The following is a 20,749-nucleotide window of genomic DNA, read 5'->3' on the forward strand; positions in this document are numbered from 1 at the left end:
ATTGACTGGTCCAAATAAGTCCATATGCAGAAGTTGTAGAGGTTCTTCAATTGTAGATTCAAGCTTCTTCTTGAATGATGCCTTGATCTGCTTTCCCTTTTGACAGGCATCACACAGTCCATCCTTTGAGAACTCAACTTGAGGAATTCCTCTTACAAGATCTTTCCTGACTAATTCATTCATAGTTATAAAGTTCAGATGCGACAGTTTCTTGTGCCACAGCCAACTTTCATCTTGACTTGCTTTGCTGAAAAGATAAGTAATAGAATTTACACTTGATGAGTTGAAGTCAGCTAGATACACATTTCCTTTTCTCACTCTAGTGAGAACCACTTTGTTGTTCTTCTTGTTTGTAACAACACAGGCTTCAGAATTGAATGTTACAGAGTTGCCTTTACCATATAGTTGGCTGACACTCAAAAGATTATGTTTGAGTCCATCCACTAGAGCAACTTCTTCAATGATGGCATTGTCTTTTGAAATCAAGCCATATCCCACAGTATACCCTTTGCTGTCATCTCCAAAAGTAATACTAGGGTCAACTCTCTCCTTAAACTCAGTGAGCATGGTAGAAACTCCCGTCATGTGCTTTGAGCTACCACTATCCAGGTACCAAAGATTCTTTCTGTTTCCCTGTACACAACAAAATCAAATCAAGTTGATTTTGGTACCCAAGTTTCCTTGGGTTCTGCTTTGTTAGCCTTCTTTTTAGGTTTCTTAGGCTTTTCCTCATTTGACTTAGGTGATTGAGATTCAACCTTAGTCATTAGAGTAGGGCTTTGAAAACCATTCATCACATCGGAATTATCATGCACAGGTTGGTTGACATGGAATGACATACTTTGTGCAAACATGTTATTCCAATAAGGCATGCTAAATGGCATTTGAGGCATATTAAATGTAACATAGTAAGGATTTTGTACAAATGACATATTAGCAAATTGTGCATTCAAATTCTGTGCAGGCATAATATGCATGACATTCAAAGGCAATGTAGGCATGTTGAGAAATGAGGGAGGTGCAGACATGGATGCAGGCATAACAGATTTGCAATTAACAGACAAGTGATTAACACTACCACACTTAACACAAAATTTTCTAGGAGCATATTCGTCAGGTGTGTAGTTGTTATGTTTGTTAATATCCACTTTTCCATTCCTATTATTTTTCCTTTTTGAGTCTGTTTTAACCTCAATATTCTCCAATTTGTCATTCAACTACTTAATTGACAGATGTCCTACATTAGCTCTCTTGTTTTCCTTGAATTGACTTATTTCTCCTGTAACAAAGTTCTTGGAAACTGATCCATATTTTTCATTTAATTTAGCTAGCTTGACTTTACTAACTGGCTTTCTTTCACTCGACGGATGTGGTTCTTGGTCTTTTGACGGATAAATCCTTTTATCTTTCGACGGATAATCTTCATTATCCATTGAATCCACATCCGTTGAAAGTCCTTCTACCAAACTAGGATCCAATTTCTTTTTGCTCTTTTTCCAGGCTTCCTCACAGAAAGACTCTATACCTTGAACTTTGGTAATTTGAGTATGGGCATCTCTAGATGATTTCCAAGCCTTAATTACCTCATATTCTCGTTCAAGTTACTTTCTTAAAATCTCCTATTTCTTTAAGGATTAAGTCAGTTGCTTCTTAGCAATTCTACACTCTAATTTAGTTTCTCAAACTCAATAAATTGAGTTTCTAACACAACATTTCTCTCACTTAAAAATAAATTATTATCTTTTATTCTTGTTTTCTCTTTGGTGAGTGATTTAAGTATTATACGCAAATGATATAACTCTGTGGACATATCATTTATAGCATCATTACACTCATCTTTAGAAAGATGTGCTAGGTTAGTGGTGATTACCTGATTGCTTGAAGAACTGACTTCTACTTCATCTGATTTAGCCATCAGGGCTAGGTTGACATAGCTGGTTTTCTCATCTTCATTTATCCTATCAGCAGCCCAATCATTTTCCTAAGTCAAGAAAGCCCTTTTCTTTTGTTTGAGCAGCTCAAAGTACTTCTTTTTGTAATCCACAGGCTCAAACTTCTTTTTCTCAGATCAGGCTTTCTGCATTCACTAGCAAAATGACCACTCAAGCCACATTTGAAACACTTGAATTTGGATTTATCCACCATGTTTCTATTTGGCTTGGTTGCTCCAAAATTCTTTTTGAATTTGAGCTTGGAAAACCTTCTTGATAGGAAAGCTAGATGTTCATCTATATCTTCCATTTCATCTTGACTAAGATGATCTTCATGCTCAGCTACTAGCCCCTTTCCTTTGCCTTCACAAACCCTAGATTTTGGTGCAGATTCCACAGCTTCAACCTTCATCTCTTTCCCTCTCTCTTGCTCAGCTACCAGTGCTATAGATCCTCCCTTCTTCCTTCCTTTCTATATTTGTTCATCTTGTTATAACTCAAGTTCATAAGTTTTTAGAATTCCATATAGTCTCTCCAAGGTGAATTCCTTGTAATCTTGTGAATTTCTGAGAGAGACAGTCATAGGCTTCCATTCCTTTGGTAGATATCTAAGGAACTTCAGGTTTGAATCTTTTGTCTGATAGACCCTTCCATGCAACTTCAGTGCATTCAATAGTTTTTGAAATCTACTAAAGATGTCACTTAAAGATTCACTGTCTTCACAATGAAAGTGCTCATACTGCTGGATTAAGAGTTGCATCTTGTTTTTCCTCACTTGTTCAGTTCCATCACATATGATTTGAATTTTATCCTAGATTTCCTTAGCAGTTTTGCAATTGATGACATTGTCAAACATATCTCCATCTAGACCATTGAACAGAATATTTTAATAGCCTTTTTATCTTTATGTATTTGCTCAATGTCTTCATATGTCCATTCTACTTGTGGCTTTGGAACAGTTTGTTCATTGCCTACAACACCATCAGCGTCTATAGCAGCTCTTCGAGGAACATGAGGGCCTTTCTCAATGCAATCAACATGCCTTTTATCTTGAGAGAGAAGATGCAGGTGCATTTTCACCTTCCAACGGTGATAATGGTCTTTATCCAAGAACGAGATCTTTACTCCAACATCCTTCATGCTCATGTTGTTAGTTGCTTTGATCTTTAAACTCTTAGTGTGTCAAGAGCTTGCTCTGATACCAATTGTTATTCCCAAACAATCTAACAACTAGAATTACAGAAGGGGGGTTGAATGTAATTCTTGGTTTATTTTCGATTTTAAGAACTTTTCACAAATATAAATATATCGGTGTTTGAATATGCAAAAGTGCGGAATGAAAATATAGATGTATTCAAACACAAAGTAAATAAACACAAGGATTAAAAACTTTCTGGTGGATTGAACTTACCCACTAGAGATATATATATATATTGATGAGAACTTTGTGATGCACAAATGCACACAACTGCTTACAAGTATGATACACTTAGAACAGAGAAATTCTTAACAGATACAGATTTTTCTATTTCTCAGTTCTTGCTTTCTTAATTTTCAACTTGCTGCTCTTGGTTTATATATCTCCAAGTTACATGATAAAAAGACAAACTAATAAGACAAAAGTGTTTTAGTCTAATTACATGTTGCTCCATTTCTCCATCCAACATCTTTGTATTTCTTCAAGTTAGCATGTAAGTGAAAATGCTTCTTTGTTCTTTAAAACCTGTTCATAGGATATCAGATTCTATTTGCAGACAATCAACCCATGTGACTATCAAGTCACTATCAACTGCTTCTTAAATTTAATAATCCATTGAAACTCTGTTGGATCATCCGTTGAGACTTTGTTGCATCATGCGTTGAGAGTCTGGTTGATCATCCGTTGAAACTCTAATTGATCATCCGTTGAAACCTTGTGGAACATCCGTTGAGAGTATCTTCATAGCAGTTAACTCTATTTCACTTATGCAAGATTACAAGGAATCTAATATTTAAAATTCACCAACCTATTTTACATATCAATCTAGTAGTCAACATGACTTAAAATATCCTACAACTTCCAGTTCTCTAAGGCATTACAATATGCAAGAATGTGCTATTAAAACTTATTTAAACATAAGCTACTCTTTCAACGGATGACAGAGTACATTATCCGTTGAAAGCTTCAAACACTTAATCAAATCTACTAAGGTGTTTTGATGAATTATCATCAAGTCTACAACATATTCCTAACAAGGAACATGAGTGATCATCGCCGAAATTATCCATGGTCTAAAATTGGGCGTGGGTCCTGTTGTAGTAGCGGAGGATGACTAAATCATTGTTAAGAACACCAAGAGAAAGACCATTATTCTCATTAGGCAAAGGAGCGGGTTGGGACATAACAAATTGTGTAATGTTGCGGGTATTCAAAGAAAAAGAAATAATAACATAAAAACTCATCAATCTCTTGGTTCCTAGGATTACTAAATAATTGAATTATTAGAAAATTGAAAAGCTGGATCCACAGGATAAAACTCAAGAAAATTATCACCCAAAATTTCATTCTAAATATGGTTATTCAAGGAAAAGAGGTGGACTTGACCATTGTAAATATTTTCATCACTTAATCGTTGAAGTAAAAAATGAGAAGAACAAAAAATGAACTAATCAATACCCAACAGATTAAAACCAAAAGCATGAGACTAAAAAAAGATACCATGTCGTATTATTTGAAAGGGATTAAACATTGTCTTATTTAGTTGTCAAGGGATTCGATAACATAAAGCAGTCGACACATAGACTCAGACATACTAACCCATGACAAGAACCAATAAACCAGACACATGAATTATAAGGGTTTTGAAAAGGAGTCTTAATAACATTGAAATAGGTGGGTACATTATATTCAACAAAGAATCTAATGAGAATGTTGTGAAATTTGGGGGAATGGAAGTAGGAGCATACATAATAGTAATTGCTGATGGTGTATGATTAAACAACCAAATTCTTATGAAATTTCGACTGTGTATAATCAAAGGTCATAGCTTAGAAACTAAGGTCAATTTGATCAAAAAGTTCACGGGAAAGGCTATGATTTCATTTTAGGTAGTACTTCCGATGGAAGATGTTGAATCCTCAAAATACCGCCGCCTTCTTTGGATCTTCTTATCACATTATTCTCCATTTTTTCCCTTTTTCGGTTCTCTACTTCTCCGTCTCTCAATTTCCTCTCTTTTTGATTCTCAATAATTCAGATGATTTTGGTTTGTTGTTTTATATTTCTATATAAAACTTATGAATTTTTTGTTCCAACTTTTTGTGTAGTCATTATGAATTTTTGAGTAAATAAAAATTCAAGGAGTGGAAGAATCACAAAAGTCTAGGATCTTGATTTGTTCGTTAATCAGAAGGCTTTGATACCAATTGTTAGGTCTCAATATGTTTGTAGAAGGGGGGTTGAATACAAACTATACTGTTTAATCGAATAAAATGCGGAATAAAAAAGTGAAACAAAATTCAAGTTAAATAAAACTATTATTAAACTTGAAAGGTGTTACAACAACAGTATCGTTTACAAGGAATTAATCTCAAATAAATTATTCCAAATCTAGAATAAATTCGACATGAACTTTTTCTATTTTTGAAATAAAAAAGGATCAAATGCTAAAAGCAATTTGAGATTAAGTTCTAGGGATGCTAAAATCTGTGATGTTTCTTCATGTCTTAATTTTCTTCAGATTAAATCCCTGTAATTAATTGATACCCTGACGAGATCTCTGTCACTTGATTAACTCCACAATCTTGATTTATATCACTGAGGCTTGATCAATTTCTTGATCTTCTTCCAGTGAATTAAGTCCTCAAGTCTGTAGATGAACAATGTTACTTAATCCTTTGACATATGTTACTTTGAGAGATCTCTCTGACGATAGAACCACTATATACTTGTTACATCCTTATTTGAGTTGAGTTAAATTCTCGAATAAACAAATAGGCTATGACATATGCCTTTCAGTATTTTTATCAAAACTTAATATTCATTTATAACTTAATATTCTAGTTCCATAGATCTGATCTTGGGCCGCACTAGTGTGTCTGCTGCAGTTTAAAAAGTGATTTATAATTCTCTCAATTTGATAAAGTACGAATGACTACACATAAATCATAAAGTTGCATGTTCTAAGACGTACAAGAATAGACGATTATTTGAAAATGTGATAATGGCATACCATTCCATAATCTAATCTAGTTTTTTACTCATGTTTATAGTGTAATGAACTAATTATCGCCAAAAAATGACCAATGTGGCTTTTAAAACGATTACATCTAGAAAGGTTTTAAAATCAATGCAACAATAATATGGACCATGTGAGCTCGTGAAAGAGAAAGTACCCACTAAATGATGTCATCGTCGAGTTGGATATTTAGCGAAAACATGAAGTCATCAAACAAGTTATCGAGATCATAAATAGTCATTATCGAGTGAGCGAGTGAGCGAGCCATAATATGTGACTAATTATCTATTTATGTATTTATAGGATTAATTATAGCTATGTATGTGAATTGTAATTTTGCGAAGTTAATTTTACGTTAAAGTAGTAGAACTAATTTAAATAATTTTTAAAAAATGAGCAAGCACTTAAATTATATGTCACTTATCGGTTTAATCATAACCTTGAAATTCACATTTTTTTAATAAATTGGGATTATGTTTGATTTATGTGTTTGAATACAACAAGTACAAGAAAAAATAAGAGAATGTAGAATATATGTATGTGAATTTAAAAAGTAGACTTTAAGTTTCAAAGAATGAACGAGTCTTTGAATATGTAAGTATCCAACAAAAGAGGAACCCCATTTATTTGAGCCAATTGTGTTATTATTGGGTCTTGATGGATATTAACTAATGATTTGAACTTAGTTTTTTGATCGATTTGGTTGGGGTTAATGGATATTAAGTCACGATTTGGATTATATTTTTGATGGGTCAACTTGTTTAATTACATGGAATTTATAATAGCTGAGCTCAGAACATAAAACTAAAATTAAAATCGAATCCAATTAATAATGAAATGTCAAAAAAATGAACCACTACTTCTGAATTTCTTTTAGTTTTGGTCAAAACTGTTTATATTTTATACCGGAAACTGAAGCGATTAATAATCAAGATAGATAACTTTATCGTCGACCGTATCAACTTATTGGAAAACAGGCACTGTAAAAGATATGTCTTAAATATATATTAAATGTTTGATATAAAGTATAGGTAATAGGTATCCCTGTTTAAGTAAAATGACTTTTTACTTTGCTATATATTAAGTTACCGTTACTTTATAATATTTTACGTAACAAAGTTAGGTAATTTCACTGGAATTGCTCTTGGTAGGTGGGAATAAGTTCACGAATTTCGGATTTTGGATCAAGTTTCTGTTTTAAATGGTCAATTAATCAAAATTTCAATTTTGTTTTTCCAAGAATGATTATTCGATCATTAATAGCCTCATAATATATCACCGGGAGAAAATGAGTTTTTTCATTTACGAATTTATCATCTAACCAAAAGATACGCTCTCCGGACACTTAAAAATAAGACTTTAATGTTTGAAATAAGAACACCTTACTGATAAAGTTCTCTTAGTCGTGCTCCAAATTCATGGATTGCTTTCCTGAAAGTCTCAAAAAACTTGCAGGCGCTATTAGTCAAAAAAACTTCAAAAACTTTAATCATTTAATATAAAAAGAAATTGAAATTTTAATTGTAAATAAATGAAATTCTAAATTCGAACCATTATGTTTTAGGGGTTCTTTCGAAAATACCCAAGTTACAGAAATTATTTTTAAAAATACAGTGCAACCTTATATGCAACATTTGCAACTTCATATGTAACTTTGAGCAAACTCTTCTATACACTCATATGCAACTGTGATCGTATTTTTAAAAATAAGTATGAAAATATGGGCATTTTTGATAAATTCACTATGTTTTAAAGTGACTTTTGGAATTTATTGATCCTCTTTTACTCGTATATATACCGGTTGTTGACCTCAAATGTCAGTATTTGGGGGAGAATGACTCTCAATGTTATTTTGTGAAAAGATGACCCTAAATGTCACTTCAAAATAGAATTTCGTGTTGTGTTTTTCTTTTTTTCACCGAAAATGCAGTTGCATGTACCGTTTTCCTTTTTTTTTTTTTTAGTTTTTAAGAATTTAAAACGCAACCTGAGCTCCTGTTTTTAGTGTCAAAACGCAGCTTCAGGTTTGGTTTTGAAGCTTAGCGGCACTTGGATTACCGCTTTCAATTTTTTTCTTTAATATTTTAAAAAAATTCAAAACGCAACCTAAGTTCATGTTTTTAGTGCCAAAACGCAATCACAACTTGTGTTTTTAAGATAAACGCAAAATAGATTTGCGTTTGCATATTTTTTTAACATTTTTTTACCCAAAGTGTTGATACATGTTATATTTTCAAGTTTCAAACTTTATTTTAAGGGGTATTTTGTTCATACTTTATTCATATATATAAATAATTTAGAGTTAAATGCATTTTGGGGGCAAAGTTTTGCTAAAACAAAATTAAAGGGTATTTTAGACTTTTTAGTGGGAATATAAGCGGGAAGACATATACTGACCATATAGATGCCCAAATTGATAGCCACCATCACAATAACAAAAGCAAACCCCAACCCCTTTTTTAGAAAATCAATTACTGAAAATTTAACCCATAATCTAAGAAGACGATGGAGTGGTTAATGGTGGTTAATGAGACCACGCAAGGAGAAGGAGAAATATGGATTTCCAGAGTGCCCTGATTATAAAGGTACAATTTTTAACCCTATTTCTTGAACAAATCTATGTATGTGAAAACATGTGATTCATTTCTACTAAAATATATGTTCATGTGGTCCCAAAATTTTCTTTCTGTCCCCCATTTGCATGTTACTTTGCCCTAATTTGCATACCCTACTTGTTTATTGTTTATTTGCAGATTATCCTGATTTCTTTACTATTAAATGTACCATGGGCGTGAATTTGAGAATAATTTCAAGAAGTTTGTTAATTAGAAAGTTGATTACTTTGATTTTTTAATGTTGATATGATGTCTATACTTGAGATTGTTGCAATGAGTAAAGAATCCATATGTAGAAGGTCCCCTGGTCATAGGTCTGTAGCATATAAAATGTATTTTAATTCACCACATGAGATCATTGATGAAATTGGAAAATGATAATGATGTATTGATGATGACTGGGTTAATTTGTCAGAATGCACAATATGTGGAAGTGTTTGTGGTTGTTATAGAGTCCCTAGTTGTTGAAGGATTCCCACTAGGAGAAAAGAGTACACCCACCCACTATGTCATAGAAGTTGAAGATGAGCAAAATGAGGAAGTAGTACAAACAGCTGATGAAAGTAGTGACTCCTTGATGCCTAACAGTGAGCTAGGAGCTCCTAAAACATGGAAGAAGCAGAAGAAGACTATCACAACAAGAGAAAAAAATCTTAAAAGCAGGGAGCACCAGGGCCAACAAAGTTAACAAGAAATATGTTAATTAAACCGAGTTTTTCTTTTTATGCAAGCATTATATGCAAACTTGTCAGCCTATAAAAGGCCTTTTGGATTTGTTTTTAAGGTGTGTTTAACCATTTAAGCAATTTAGACTTATGGATGCTAGACTTTTGTGTTTTGAATTTGTCAGCCTATAAAAGGCCATTTGGATATGTAGTTTACAACTAGTCCTGGGTTTTATGCTAATGTTGTGTTTAATGGATTTATTAGAACTACATTGCAATCACTTGTTACTGCAACAAAAAGTAAAATAAGCCATTTTCATTACATTAAAAGGAACATCAATTCAAAGACACTACAAACACATCAATACATTAAAAGTACCAACCATCACATTCATTACTCAACTTCCATCCACCATTTTCATTACAGCAGCACCTAAATTTTTACTTGAATTACTCAACAGTTGCACTGCATACATAAGCAAAACAGATAAAATAAAGGCTACAACCATTTTTTACTCTCCTTCTTCTTAACTTCAAGCAATTATTTCTCATGCTCACGTTCCATAACTCTCAACCTCCTTAACAGACCCGGAATCACAACTTTTGGCCTGTTACATAGAGGAGCATCCACCCATTGAAAATAACCACAACAACCCATTGAACAATTTCTAAATCGCCGCCCAATATTTGCATCAGTCCAGGTCACCCGATCTGCTGTAAGTCTTCCGCAATGACAATAATTCATGTTTTCTAGTAAATAGATGCTGATTTAGAGGACAAATTGAACTTTTGTTATTAAATTTTCATTAAAAGGTTATATGGTTATATATAGACACACAATATGACCGTTATAATTGTGTAAATCCAAAATTACCCCTCCTCTGTTACTCCCGTTAGTGGGGAGTTGACGAGCGCCACCATATCAAAAGGCGAAAGGTAACGTCGGCCACCAAGTTGTTATTTTTTTAACTCCAGCCAATATTGTGCGAATTTGGCGAAACTTTGGCCCCCCAAATGCATTTAACTCAATGATTTAATATATTTAAAACCCAAATATAAAATTGATGAACTCTAAAATATTAAAAATGATTAATAAATATAATTTGGTTTCTAGAGTTTAGGGCCTTTATTAGGGTTTAAGCTCTAAGATTTAGGGACTAAACCTAAATTCTAATTCCTAAACCCTAAATCATTGTGTTATTTATTTATTTATTTGTTTCATAAACGTTTTTAAACCCAAATAGGAGACTGTTGAACCCTAAAATATTATAACTGGCTGAATTAGGGTCCACGCTTGATATTTAAAACATTAATTTAAAATTTTGATATTATTAAAACCCAATAAAACTGTAAAATATCAATTAAAATTAATGAAAACATATTTTTAGGTTGTGTTTTATAGTTAAAAATGTAACATACAGTGTTGTTTACCGGGCTCAAAACGTTACTTAAAGTTATGTAATAAGTTAAAAAAAAATTGTTGAAAACGTGAATCGAAATACCGTTTTCCTAATTTACAAAAACGTGATCTGAGATCAAGTTATGAAGTGACATTTGTGATATTCTTTTAAGAAAGTGATATTGAGGACCATTTATCTCCAAATAATGACATCCGGTCTTTTTTTCCATATACCCATGTTATTTATTTTATTAATATTTTTAAAAAAAATAAATTTCGAAATTATTTCACATTAAACAAAATAGGCCTACAACCTTGGTCCAGTCCCGGCCCATTAATCTATAAGGCCGGGCAAATCTTAAACCATCTTCTCCGCTCTCTCTAAACCCCCAAATTTCATCGTCGCTTCTTCTACAGCTTCTCCACACTCCAGGTCAGCTTCTTCACACACACACACACACACTATTTTACATTTTCTCTATTTTACATTCTCAATTTATTTGCGCTTATATTTACACAGTCTTCGTTTCTTAGGGTTTTAGTAGCCGCTGTTAGTGTATAAACATGTATGTATAATTTATTTTTGTTTTAGCGATTAGTTGTAATTTAATTACATGATGTTTGTGAATTGAGTTGAATAAATACAGTTACGATGTTTATTGTTAGGGTTCTTAGGTTTTACAATACTGAATACGAGTTTCGGTTAGTTGTTGGTATAGATTTGTGATTAATAGTGGTTTCTATGATGAGTTCGTTAACTACATTAGACCGAAGAGTGAGTCTGACTTGGAGAGTTATAGAGTGGGAGAAGACGAGGACCTAGGAGAGTGATGCTTGTTTTGTTAGGGTTTTAGTAGGCATAGTTAGTGTATATATGCATCGTTTAAATTTGATTTATTAGAGATTAGTTGTAACTTCATTACACAATATTGGTGAATTGAGTTTAATTTAGTCATGATGTTTATTGTTAGGGTTTTTGATACTAAATATGAATTTCGGTAAATTATTTTTTAGATTTGTGGTCAATACGATGGAAGGTAGTTTATATGATGAGTTCGGTAGCTACATTGGACCAAAGAGTGATAGGGAGGACAAAGTCGAGGATCTTCGTGATAAAACCGATAAGGAGAGTGATGTTTGTTTGTTAGGGTTTTATTAGCCACAGTTAATGTATATATGTATCGTTATATTTCGTTTATCTATAATGAATAGTTGTAATTTTATCACTTAATCTTTGTGAATTTAGTTTGATTTAGTCATTTTGTTTATTAATAGGTTTACATGATTTTAAATTTGTGTTTCTAAATTATCGTTACAGATTAGTGGTTAATACGATGGATGATAGTTTATATGATGAATTCGGTAACTACATTGGACCGGAAATTGAGTCTGACCAGGAGAGTGATAGAGAGGACGAAGACGAGGATCTTCCTGATAAAACCGATGAGGAGAATGCCGATGCTTCTGATGAAGAGAATGGAGGTCGGGCGAATGGGTGGATGACTACTACTGATGATATTGATATTGATAATCAGATTGTTCTTGCGGAGGACAAGAAGTATTATCCGACTGCGGAGGAGGTTTATGGGGAAGAGGTTGAGACGTTGGTTATGGACGAAGATGCACAGCCTCTTGAGCAACCGATAATTAAGCCTGTTAGGAATGTTAAGTTTGAGTTGGGCGTTAAAGATTCTTCTACTTATGTCTCGACTGACTTTCTTTTGGGTCTTTCTTCAAACCCGTCTTTGGTTCGTAATGTTGCGTTGGTGGGACACTTGCAACATGGGAAGACTGTTTTTATGGATATGTTGATTGAGCAAACACATCATATATCAACGTTTGATCAGAACAGTGAGAAGCACATGAGATATACTGATACAAGGATAGACGAGCAAGAGAGAAGGATATCAATTAAGGCAGTGCCTATGTCACTTGTTCTCGAGGATAGCAATTCGAAGTCCTATTTGTGCAACATAATGGATACGCCTGGTCATGTCAATTTCTCCGATGAGATGACTGCTGCCCTTCGACTTGCTGATGGTGCAGTTTTGGTTGTGGATGCAGCTGAAGGAGTAATGGTAAGCTTTAGACTGCACTTCAGTCTTTTTGTTATCCGTTATTTCTAGCCCAATAACACGCATAATAAAGTGATGCATGGATATACTTGCTTCGGTATGATATGCAGTACTGTATTTAACTTTGCTGATTCATATGTGCAATCTGTTTCTCTGTGTGAAAAGAAACAGTGCCTCTCATTTGTAATTTTCTCTTAGTTTCAGAGCTTAATCACTAATCGCATTTATTGTTTCTTTGTTTTATGACTAATATTGCCTTGAATTATTGCAGTGCTACCTGTTATCTGTATAATTTGCCATCTATCTGTAGTTTGTATATTCGGCATATTTTAATAGAAGCAACAATATTAGTATCTAGTGAATATGAACTCCTTGTGTTGATGACATAGTACGACTTGTATTTGGTTTTGCGCCCCACTCTATACTTGAACAACAACATGGAGCTTCTATTATAAGAATCTAGTAATTTAGTTGCAGCGTAATTATATGTACATGGAATCAAGACGTAATACAAAAAACACCAGTTGAGCTTTTTACATTGAAGTTTTTTAGAAATAGCTCAATTGATAAAAACAATAGTTCAAAAATATGTTTAGGAAGTTTTGTTTTGTTTTACCTTTTACATACCTTTCGAAATTCAAAAATTATATTATATTCACCGGCAGCATGTATGCATGATATGCACAACATGACTATGCTAGAATTATGCATTGTTCTCAACATATGCTGATTCTTTGATTTCCAAATCAAATGCTGTGTAGTGCTTTTGACTGTTTGTTGTGATATAACTGCTGTATACAGCATACTTAAGTATATTGACGGACACATGTTTAGCTCCTTAATTAATGCCTGACATTTAGTTCTTTACAGGTTAACACTGAGAGGGCTATTCGTCATGCAATTCAAGAGCGTCTTCCAATAGTTGTCGTGATAAACAAGGTAGTTCTCCAAATCAGATACCGGTTACTTTATATTTGTCAATTTATATTAAGCCTTCATCTTGTTTTTAAAACCCCGGTTATCCTCGTTATCTCATAGATGGTATTTCTGTAGGTTGACAGGTTGATAACTGAACTCAAACTGCCTCCAAAAGATGCTTACCACAAGCTTAGGCACACAATTGAAGTCATCAATAACCAAATAACTGCCGTCTCTGCAACAGCTGGAGATGTTCAAATCATCGACCCAGTTGTTGGAAATGTTTGTTTTGCAAGTGGAAGTGCAGGGTGGTGTTTTACTTTGCACTCATTTGCAAAACTATATGTTAAACTTCATGGGATTCCATTTGATGCTACAAAGTTTGCCTCACGTCTTTGGGGAGACTATTACTTTGATCCTGATACTAGGGGTTTTAAGAAGAAACAACCTTCAAGTGGAGTGGAAAGGTCATTTGTCCAGTTTGTGCTTGAACCGCTCTATAAAATTTACAGCCAAGTAGTTGGTGAACATAAAAAGAGTGTGGAGACAACACTAGCTGAACTTGGTGTAACCCTTAGCAATGCAGCTTACAAGCTAAATGTTAAGCCGTTGCTGAGATTGGCATGTAGCTCAGTTTTTGGTTCTGCAACAGGCTTCACAGATATGCTTGTTCATCACATTCCATCGGCCAAAGATTCGGCGCCCAGGAAGGTTGAACATACATACACTGGCCCTACTGACTCTGCTATATACAGAGCCATGGTAGACTCTGATCCTTCTGGCCCCTTGATGGTTCACGTCACCAAATTGTACCCCAAGTCTGACTGTAGTGTTTTTGATGCATTTGGTCGGGTTTACAGTGGTGAACTGCATACAGGCCAAACTCTCCGTGTTCTTGGTGAAGGATATTCACCAGATGATGAAGAGGATATGACCATAAAGGAAGTTATGAAATTATGGGTTTATCAAGCTCGTTATAGAATACCTGTTGGAAAGGCTCCTCCTGGTTCTTGGGTTTTAATTGAAGGCGTGGATGCCTCAATTATGAAGACTGCAACTCTTTGCAGTTCAAATTATGATGAGGATGTATACATATTCCGGTCTCTTCAGTTTAACACGCTTCCTGTTGTGAAAACAGCAACTGAGCCTTTAAATCCAAGTGAGCTGCCCAAAATGGTTGAGGGTCTTAGGAAGATTAGCAAGAGTTATCCCCTGGCGATTACTAAAGTTGAGGAGTCTGGAGAGCACACCATCTTGGGTACTGGAGAGTTGTACTTAGATTCTATAATGAAGGATCTGAGGGAGCTGTACTCAGAAGTGGAAGTGAAGGTATCTAATAAATTTATAATATAATTTATACTGCCTTATTATTTTTTTCCCTAATTATCTGGTAGGGAAGTTACAGGTCTGCTTTTTCTTCACAAATATTAATTCTGTTATGCACATATTTCAGGTGGCAGATCCTGTCGTCTCATTCTGTGAAACAGTGGTGGAGTCCTCATCAATGAAATGTTTTGCTGAAACACCTAACAAAAAGAATAAGATAACAATGGTATGGAATGTTGATAATATTTTTCTTTTATCAATTCATTTTGATTTATTCATATCATGTACGAACATAGTTTAATTGATAGCATCATATTAGATTGCAGAGCCATTGGAGAGAGGGCTTGCCGAAGACATTGAAAATGGTGTTGTCAGCATTGACTGGCCGCGTAAGAAACTGGGTGATTTCTTTAAATCAAAATATGACTGGGATTTACTTGCTGCACGGTCGATTTGGGCATTTGGGCCTGATAAACAGGTATATGTCAGAATTATGCAGAAGGAATAACTTTTACTTTAAGCAGCAGATGTAAAATTGCTAATAAATACTTTTTTTTTTACTTTTTCTTTCCATTTAGTTTGCTAGCATTAGTTCTGTTGTCAAACTTTAATTTGAAGTTCATTATACCTTTAGGGACCTAACATTCTACTGGATGACACACTCTCCGGTGAAGTGGATAAATTGACGCTGAACGCTGTTAAAGATTCCATTGTTCAAGGGTATGTAGCCTGAACCTTTATTTATTTCGGTGGCTCTCTTTTTGTCTTTTATGGCCCAAAAAATTACGCTCATCTTTGTTTGTCCAGATTTCAGTGGGGTGCTCGGGAAGGACCCTTGTGTGATGAACCCATCAGAAATGTTAAATTCAAAATTGTTGATGCAAGGATTGCACCCGAACCATTGCATCGTGGGACTGGTCAGATCATTCCAACAGCTAGACGAGTCGCTTATTCAGCTTTCCTTATGGCGACTCCACGACTGATGGAGCCTGTATATTATGTGGAGGTAGTTACTGAGCACTCTGAAGCATCTTTATATAAGTCATGTGAAAAGGCTTTAACTCCATCCCGCGAATGAAAAAACTTGATAGTTTTCCCAAAAAATGTTGTATTTTGACCTGTTTAAGTGTGGAATTTTTCACATGTCGGGTAGCAAGTTTACTGTTAATTAAACTGCTCTAGCTGTTAAGTACTGATTCATAGTTTATTCTCCTATCGACCTATATATTTTGGGTTTCTAATGAATACTTTACTGTTTCAGATTCAAACACCTATAGATTGTGTGTCTGCCATATACACGGTGTTGTCACGAAGGAGGGGGCATGTCACTGCTGATGTTCCTCAACCAGGGACGCCAGCATATATTGTCAAGGTTTATTTCCTGTTTCCTGTTTCCTAAGTGTCTGTAGCTCCTTTTGCAGTTCTTTTTTTATCTAGTTATCTGTTTGATATTGGTTCAATTTGTTTTAAATTCATCGACTGATATCTGCTTACTTTATAAATTGCAGGCGTTCCTACCAGTTATCGAGTCATTTGGATTTGAAACAGATCTAAGGTATCACACTCAAGGGCAGGCATTTTGTGTTTCTGTTTTTGATCATTGGGCTATAGTTCCAGGAGACCCTCTGGACAAAAACATCGTGTTAAGACCTCTGGAGCCTGCTCCTATCCAGCATTTGGCTCGGGAGTTTATGGTGAAGACTAGACGCAGAAAGGTATGTCTGCATTGACATGAAGGAGTTTTACTATCAATTATGTCTTTACATCCCATATTTTCTATACCGGAAAGCTATTTAGGATGGCTTTCTTGTTCAATAAGCATTAGATTCTTGAAGGACCCTGCTTTTCTTTTTCCTGCTTTCCTATCATTTCACTAGTAACTTTTCCTGCTTACATAGTTCTTTTTTTGTACTGACCCCTTACGTAATGTTGACATCACAATAGCTTGTTAACTAGTTTGAACTTTGCATTAATTTTGGCAGGGAATGAGTGAAGATGTCAGCATCAGCAAGTTTTTTGATGAAGCCATGGTTGTGGAGCTTGCTCAGCAGGATGCCGATCTCCATCTGCAAATGATTTAAGTCTGAATATCAACACTAGTATGTAAAAGAAATGTTTGTATAATTGGTACCTAACATTTTGTACTCTGCTATTCATCATCTAGATCTGGAACTGCCAACACTGATATTCTGAATGTATTCAGTGGTTCTACTTCTACCACAGTGCTAGAAGACCGACAATTAATAGATAACAGTTTCCTCTAAAATGCTTGTGTGTTGGCCATATCCCCTGCAGTGTCATATAATTGACAGTCTGTATCATATTATTGACAGTCTGCTAATACACAGGGGAAGTCGAGGCAATACGGTAGTAGTGATTTCTGAGTTGATTTTTTTTGCGTGGAATGGACACAACAGCAATTAGTTAAGTTTACATATTTCATGCCTAGCGAGTTATTTATCATTGTACTATGTATGTCAGTTGTGCGGAGTTCGCTTATTTTGCATTTTTCATGCAGTAATTTCACCGACTAAGATTGGTTGGTTTTTGATGGTGTGGTTTGTATTTTATTTTTTGAATTAAGTTATAACAGTTAGGGGAATTGCAGCTCATTGTGTACGTATACAAGATTGTACCAGCACCTCCTATATGCACACAAAAATCTTATTGTATCACAAATTTTCTGCGGTATGGTATGTTCCAAGTTGGAACTTCCAACTATCACTTACCCCTGACCGGATCATTTTAATTTTTGGTCCTTATTTTTTTGACAAGTGTTTTTGAATTGTTGTAATGGGCGGGTTTTGATATTCGGTGTACAGGTTTTGGTCCTTTTCTTGATAAGTGTTTTTGAATCGTTGTAATGGGTAGGTTTCGATATTCGGTATATAGGTTTTGGTCCTTGTTTTCTTGACAAATATTTTTGAATTATTGTAACGGGCAGGTCTCGATGTTCGGTGTATAGGTTGCTCTTGTATGGAAACAGGTACATTAAATTTGGGCGAGGAGTACGTGGGATGTCTATTGAGGAACTCTGGCTCATTAAAATTGAGACACAAAACAAAGGGCATATGAGCCCACATGTCGGGTGACCACTCACAAGTCAGAACCCCTCACCGAAAACCGCATTATAGTATTAACAACAATTTAATTAATCTACCGAAACAGATGGACTCCATTGACTTCAAAGATCATTTTGAGGCAATGGAGTACCTCCTTTTATGGTCAAGAATCAATTTAAATAGATTGCGAGACGTGATCCCTATTTTCGCAAAATCTGTATTCAAAGCCTCGATTTTATGGTCAAGAATGAATTTAAATAAATTGCGAGACCTGATCCCGGTTCTCGTTCTGTTTTCGAATATTCGATTTCTTATTGCTTATTGTAGTAAAATAAAAATATATTTCAAAAAAAAAATTTGTACCCATCTTTGTTGTCGAACATTTGAATATTTTAATATTCTCGAGTGTGCTATCCATTAAGCTCCCTTGAACAAGGGCTAAGCTAAATTCTTCAACCAATTTTGTTGATGAGATCCTAATCTAGCGAAGAACTGAAATCACGTATATAATAGGTAACGTATTTGATTTTGTGGCTCATTTGGATGAAGTAAAGAACTAAACAATAGTACTAGGTAGCTAGCTTTCAATTAAGTAGCTGTGTAAAATTTCTAATTCATTTTATATTTTAACGGAATACTATAATATACAAAACCTTCCTAACCCTAACATAATGCATGATTTCTGCAATCTACTAGCTAGCATATTTCTCAGCTTCATCTCTGAATGTGGGATGGAGTAGTTTATACGATATTATGATGTATAAATAAACTAATATTAGTTGTGTATCGGAGATTTTCTTCTTGCCGGAGAATAATCCATTCCTGAAAGGTCCATCACATCTGGAAACTGTTTCGGAGGAGCCTGTTGTTGCTCCACAACCGGTGATGACTTCACTGAGAAATTTTCTTGTTTTTCGCGGTCTCTGCTGCTCATTTTGCCAGTATCTGTTTCACTTGAACTTCCCTCGATCTTCTGATGAGCCTATAAGTAAATAATCTTAAATTGGATACTGCAACATGCTGACAGTTTAAAAAAATACGAGAATCGATCTGAAATTAATCAACTAACCTTGGAGGAGGAAATGGAACTCGACTTGTTTGTTTTTGTGAGAAGTTTTCTACTTTTCATTCCTGCAACAATTAGAAGAGATAGGTCAGTTTAACATGTTTGTAGATCATGTTCAAATTAGAGTGTTCACAAATGTGAGATCTGTAGTTAGACATTACCTCGAGCTTCATGCAGAAGAGTTGTCAAAAGCAGAAGAGAGATTAAAAATGAAATATTCTTCATTTGTAATTTGATTGCTTAGTTGCTGAAGATGAATTAGGACTGTGTACTTGATCACTAGAAGAACTTGCTGGACTAAGAAAGAAGCTGGCTGCTACTCTGCTAGATATAATAGGACAGAGAGCTTTTGGTAGATTTTTGAATGGTGAGAATGTAGAGAGGCCTCATGCTTATATATATCCGAATACATGGTCCATCCCATTTCTTTAACGGTTCCTCGTCCCTGACATGCGATTGTTGATTGTTGTAACTATTTTTCAGTTACAATTTTTCTCTAATACGTAAAATCACTACTCCCTCCGTCCCGGCCACTTGTATACAAATGGTTTGGGCACGGAGGACAAGAAACATAATAAAATAATGTTAGTTTTGTTAAGATAGTGGGATGAGAGAGAAAAAAAAATGTAATTTAATGAAAAAAGTACTATAAAGTTCGTTAAAGTGGTGGGACTATTCAATATTTAATAAATAAAGTGAGTGTAGTGGGAGAACGTAGTGGTGTGATTGATTTTTATATTATAAATTTTTTACTATTTTTGGTAAGTTTGAAATGTATATAATTGAATGGTACATCCAAAAAAAGAAAGTGTATAAAAATGAACGAGACAGAGGGAGTATTTTTTTTGTGAATTCAGGAGAACCACGATGTTAATGCAGACAGATAATTAGCAACAATCGCTTAACATGACCAATTTCCTTTTCTTTAATTTCAAAAGTTCTTGTTAATTTGCTTCTTATACTTGAATCATTATTTATTAAGCAGGGGGGACAAAGCTAAATTCTCTCTAAGCAAGGGGGCTCCATTTTGGAAGCACAGAAAAAGTATATTCAAACATTGACAAAAATCAGAAAATTTTGACTTGTTTGTTATGCTTATGATCTTATTATAGTAAACTTTAGTTGTTTACATTTGTTATTTAGTACCCTTTTAGTGTAGGGTGTTCCCTGAAGGGGTGAGATGAGTACCCTAATACCTGTGAATATTTTGGAAGATTCAGTTACAAACACTTCCCCTGCACAGCTTTTGTAGTAATGCCTGTCTAACTTTCTAATGCAATTACCAGTTATCTTGGCTTGAATATCCAAGTGATCCAATATGTTTTACCAAAAACGGATTTTCTTCATTGTTTGTAAGAGTTCGGGTCGGACTCGAAATCACCCGATTTTCAGAATATGCTCGGAATTTTACTCGAATTGTCAGTTGTCATATAGGGGCTGAAAATTTAAACGATACTAATTTTGAAATAAAAGCA

The 20,749-nt window shown here is 34.5% G+C and overlaps 2 protein-coding genes across 2 annotated transcripts; one reads left to right on the plus strand and one right to left on the minus strand.

Annotated features, from left to right (window-relative positions):
- Nucleotides 1–11,159: 11,159 nt before the first annotated feature.
- Nucleotides 11,160–17,697, plus strand: LOC141713619 (110 kDa U5 small nuclear ribonucleoprotein component CLO). The gene is made up of 11 exons (XM_074517118.1): nt 11,160–11,260; nt 12,146–12,905; nt 13,773–13,841; nt 13,956–15,149; nt 15,274–15,372; nt 15,466–15,624; nt 15,781–15,866; nt 15,954–16,152; nt 16,408–16,518; nt 16,655–16,861; nt 17,129–17,697. The coding sequence occupies exons 2-11, from the start codon at nt 12,162–12,164 to the stop codon at nt 17,225–17,227; spliced, it is 2,967 nt and encodes a 988-aa protein (XP_074373219.1). The 5' UTR covers nt 11,160–11,260; nt 12,146–12,161; the 3' UTR covers nt 17,228–17,697.
- A 1,104-nt stretch (nt 17,698–18,801) lies between these two features.
- Nucleotides 18,802–19,650, minus strand: LOC141711149 (uncharacterized). The gene is made up of 3 exons (XM_074513578.1): nt 19,436–19,650; nt 19,278–19,339; nt 18,802–19,190 (listed from the first exon to the last, which is right to left on the minus strand). The coding sequence occupies exons 1-3, from the start codon at nt 19,497–19,499 to the stop codon at nt 18,984–18,986; spliced, it is 333 nt and encodes a 110-aa protein (XP_074369679.1). The 5' UTR covers nt 19,500–19,650; the 3' UTR covers nt 18,802–18,983.
- Nucleotides 19,651–20,749: the final 1,099 nt, after the last annotated feature.

This window comes from Apium graveolens, chromosome 3 (assembly GCF_009905375.1).
Source record: "Apium graveolens cultivar Ventura chromosome 3, ASM990537v1, whole genome shotgun sequence".
In the NCBI taxonomy this organism is placed as follows: Eukaryota; Viridiplantae; Streptophyta; class Magnoliopsida; order Apiales; family Apiaceae; genus Apium; species Apium graveolens.